The sequence below is a fragment of the Micropterus dolomieu genome, unplaced genomic scaffold (genome assembly GCF_021292245.1).
Source record: "Micropterus dolomieu isolate WLL.071019.BEF.003 ecotype Adirondacks unplaced genomic scaffold, ASM2129224v1 contig_9772, whole genome shotgun sequence".
Taxonomy (NCBI): Eukaryota; Metazoa; Chordata; class Actinopteri; order Centrarchiformes; family Centrarchidae; genus Micropterus; species Micropterus dolomieu.
In genome coordinates, this window is record NW_025738758.1 from 241 (window position 1) to 1,252 (window position 1,012).

At 43.4% G+C, this 1,012-nt stretch overlaps 1 gene segment (V, D, J or C); it reads right to left on the minus strand.

Moving 5' to 3' along the window:
* Nucleotides 1-222: 222 nt before the first annotated feature.
* LOC123965466 lies at nt 223-704 on the minus strand. The segment is given in 2 exon segments: nt 223-545; nt 653-704. Coding segments are annotated over 2 exon segments (375 nt in total).
* Between the last annotated feature and the right edge of the window lie 308 nt (nt 705-1,012).

A 1,012-nucleotide genomic window follows, 5' to 3' on the forward strand; every position in this document is an offset into this window, starting at 1 on the left:
GTAATAAATCTAGATAATAAGAAAGGTTACAAAACTTTTCCACAACCATTCATATTTTTTGAGATGCACCTGTAGTTCAAAGAGCTGTGTGTGTGTCTGTGTGTGTGTGTGTGTGTGTGTGTCCTCAGTGAAGTGTATCAGTCTCTGCAGTAGCTTCCAGCTGCAGCAGTCACTTCAGTTTCTGTTCAGTCTGACTGAGGGAGGTTTTTGTACGACGCTTTTTCACTGTGTGAAAATATGCTGACTGTTGATATAGTGATAACTCTGACAGTAGTAAACTGCTGCATCCTCAGTCTGGACTCCACTGATGGTCAGAGTGAAGTCAGAGTTTGATCCACTGCCGGTAAAACGACCTGGAATCCCTGATGCTCGAGTGCTAGCAAAGTAAATGAGGAGTTTAGGAGTTTCTCCATCTCTCTGTTGGTACCAGTGCAAATTGTTCCCATTATAAACATTGTGACTGGTCCTACATCTGATGGAGACGGAGCCTCCCAGAGCAGAGCTCACTGCTCCAGGCTGAGTCACTGTGACCTGGCCTCTGGACTCTGAGGATACAGAGACAAAAACATAAAGCAGCGTCATGGTTTTGTGGGCTTCATTTCAGAGGGACGGATGTTCATAGAGGAGAGGAGTTGGATTCTCTGGACTTTACCTGTGAAGCAGCAGCAGAGGAGAGTCCAGATGAGGACGCAGATCAAAGTCATGTTTTTGATGAGGAGGATTTCTGTGGCTTCTGTTGTCATGAAGGACAGCTGTCAGTCATCCAGTGTTCAACTCTCAGGACTATAAACTCTCCCAGAGCACTGGAGCATGGTGCTGCTGATGCAAAGTGGCTCTCTATGGAAATGCTCTGACTGACTCCAGCAGGGACTTGGATTACTCTGATGATGCTGTTTATTAATGGAACAATCAATATATCTGAGTAATAAATAGAAATGTTTTAAACCTATTTTAAATTATGTCAGTTTCATGATTCTAGACATATTTTCTTTCAAAGTGTCCTTTGTCTTAT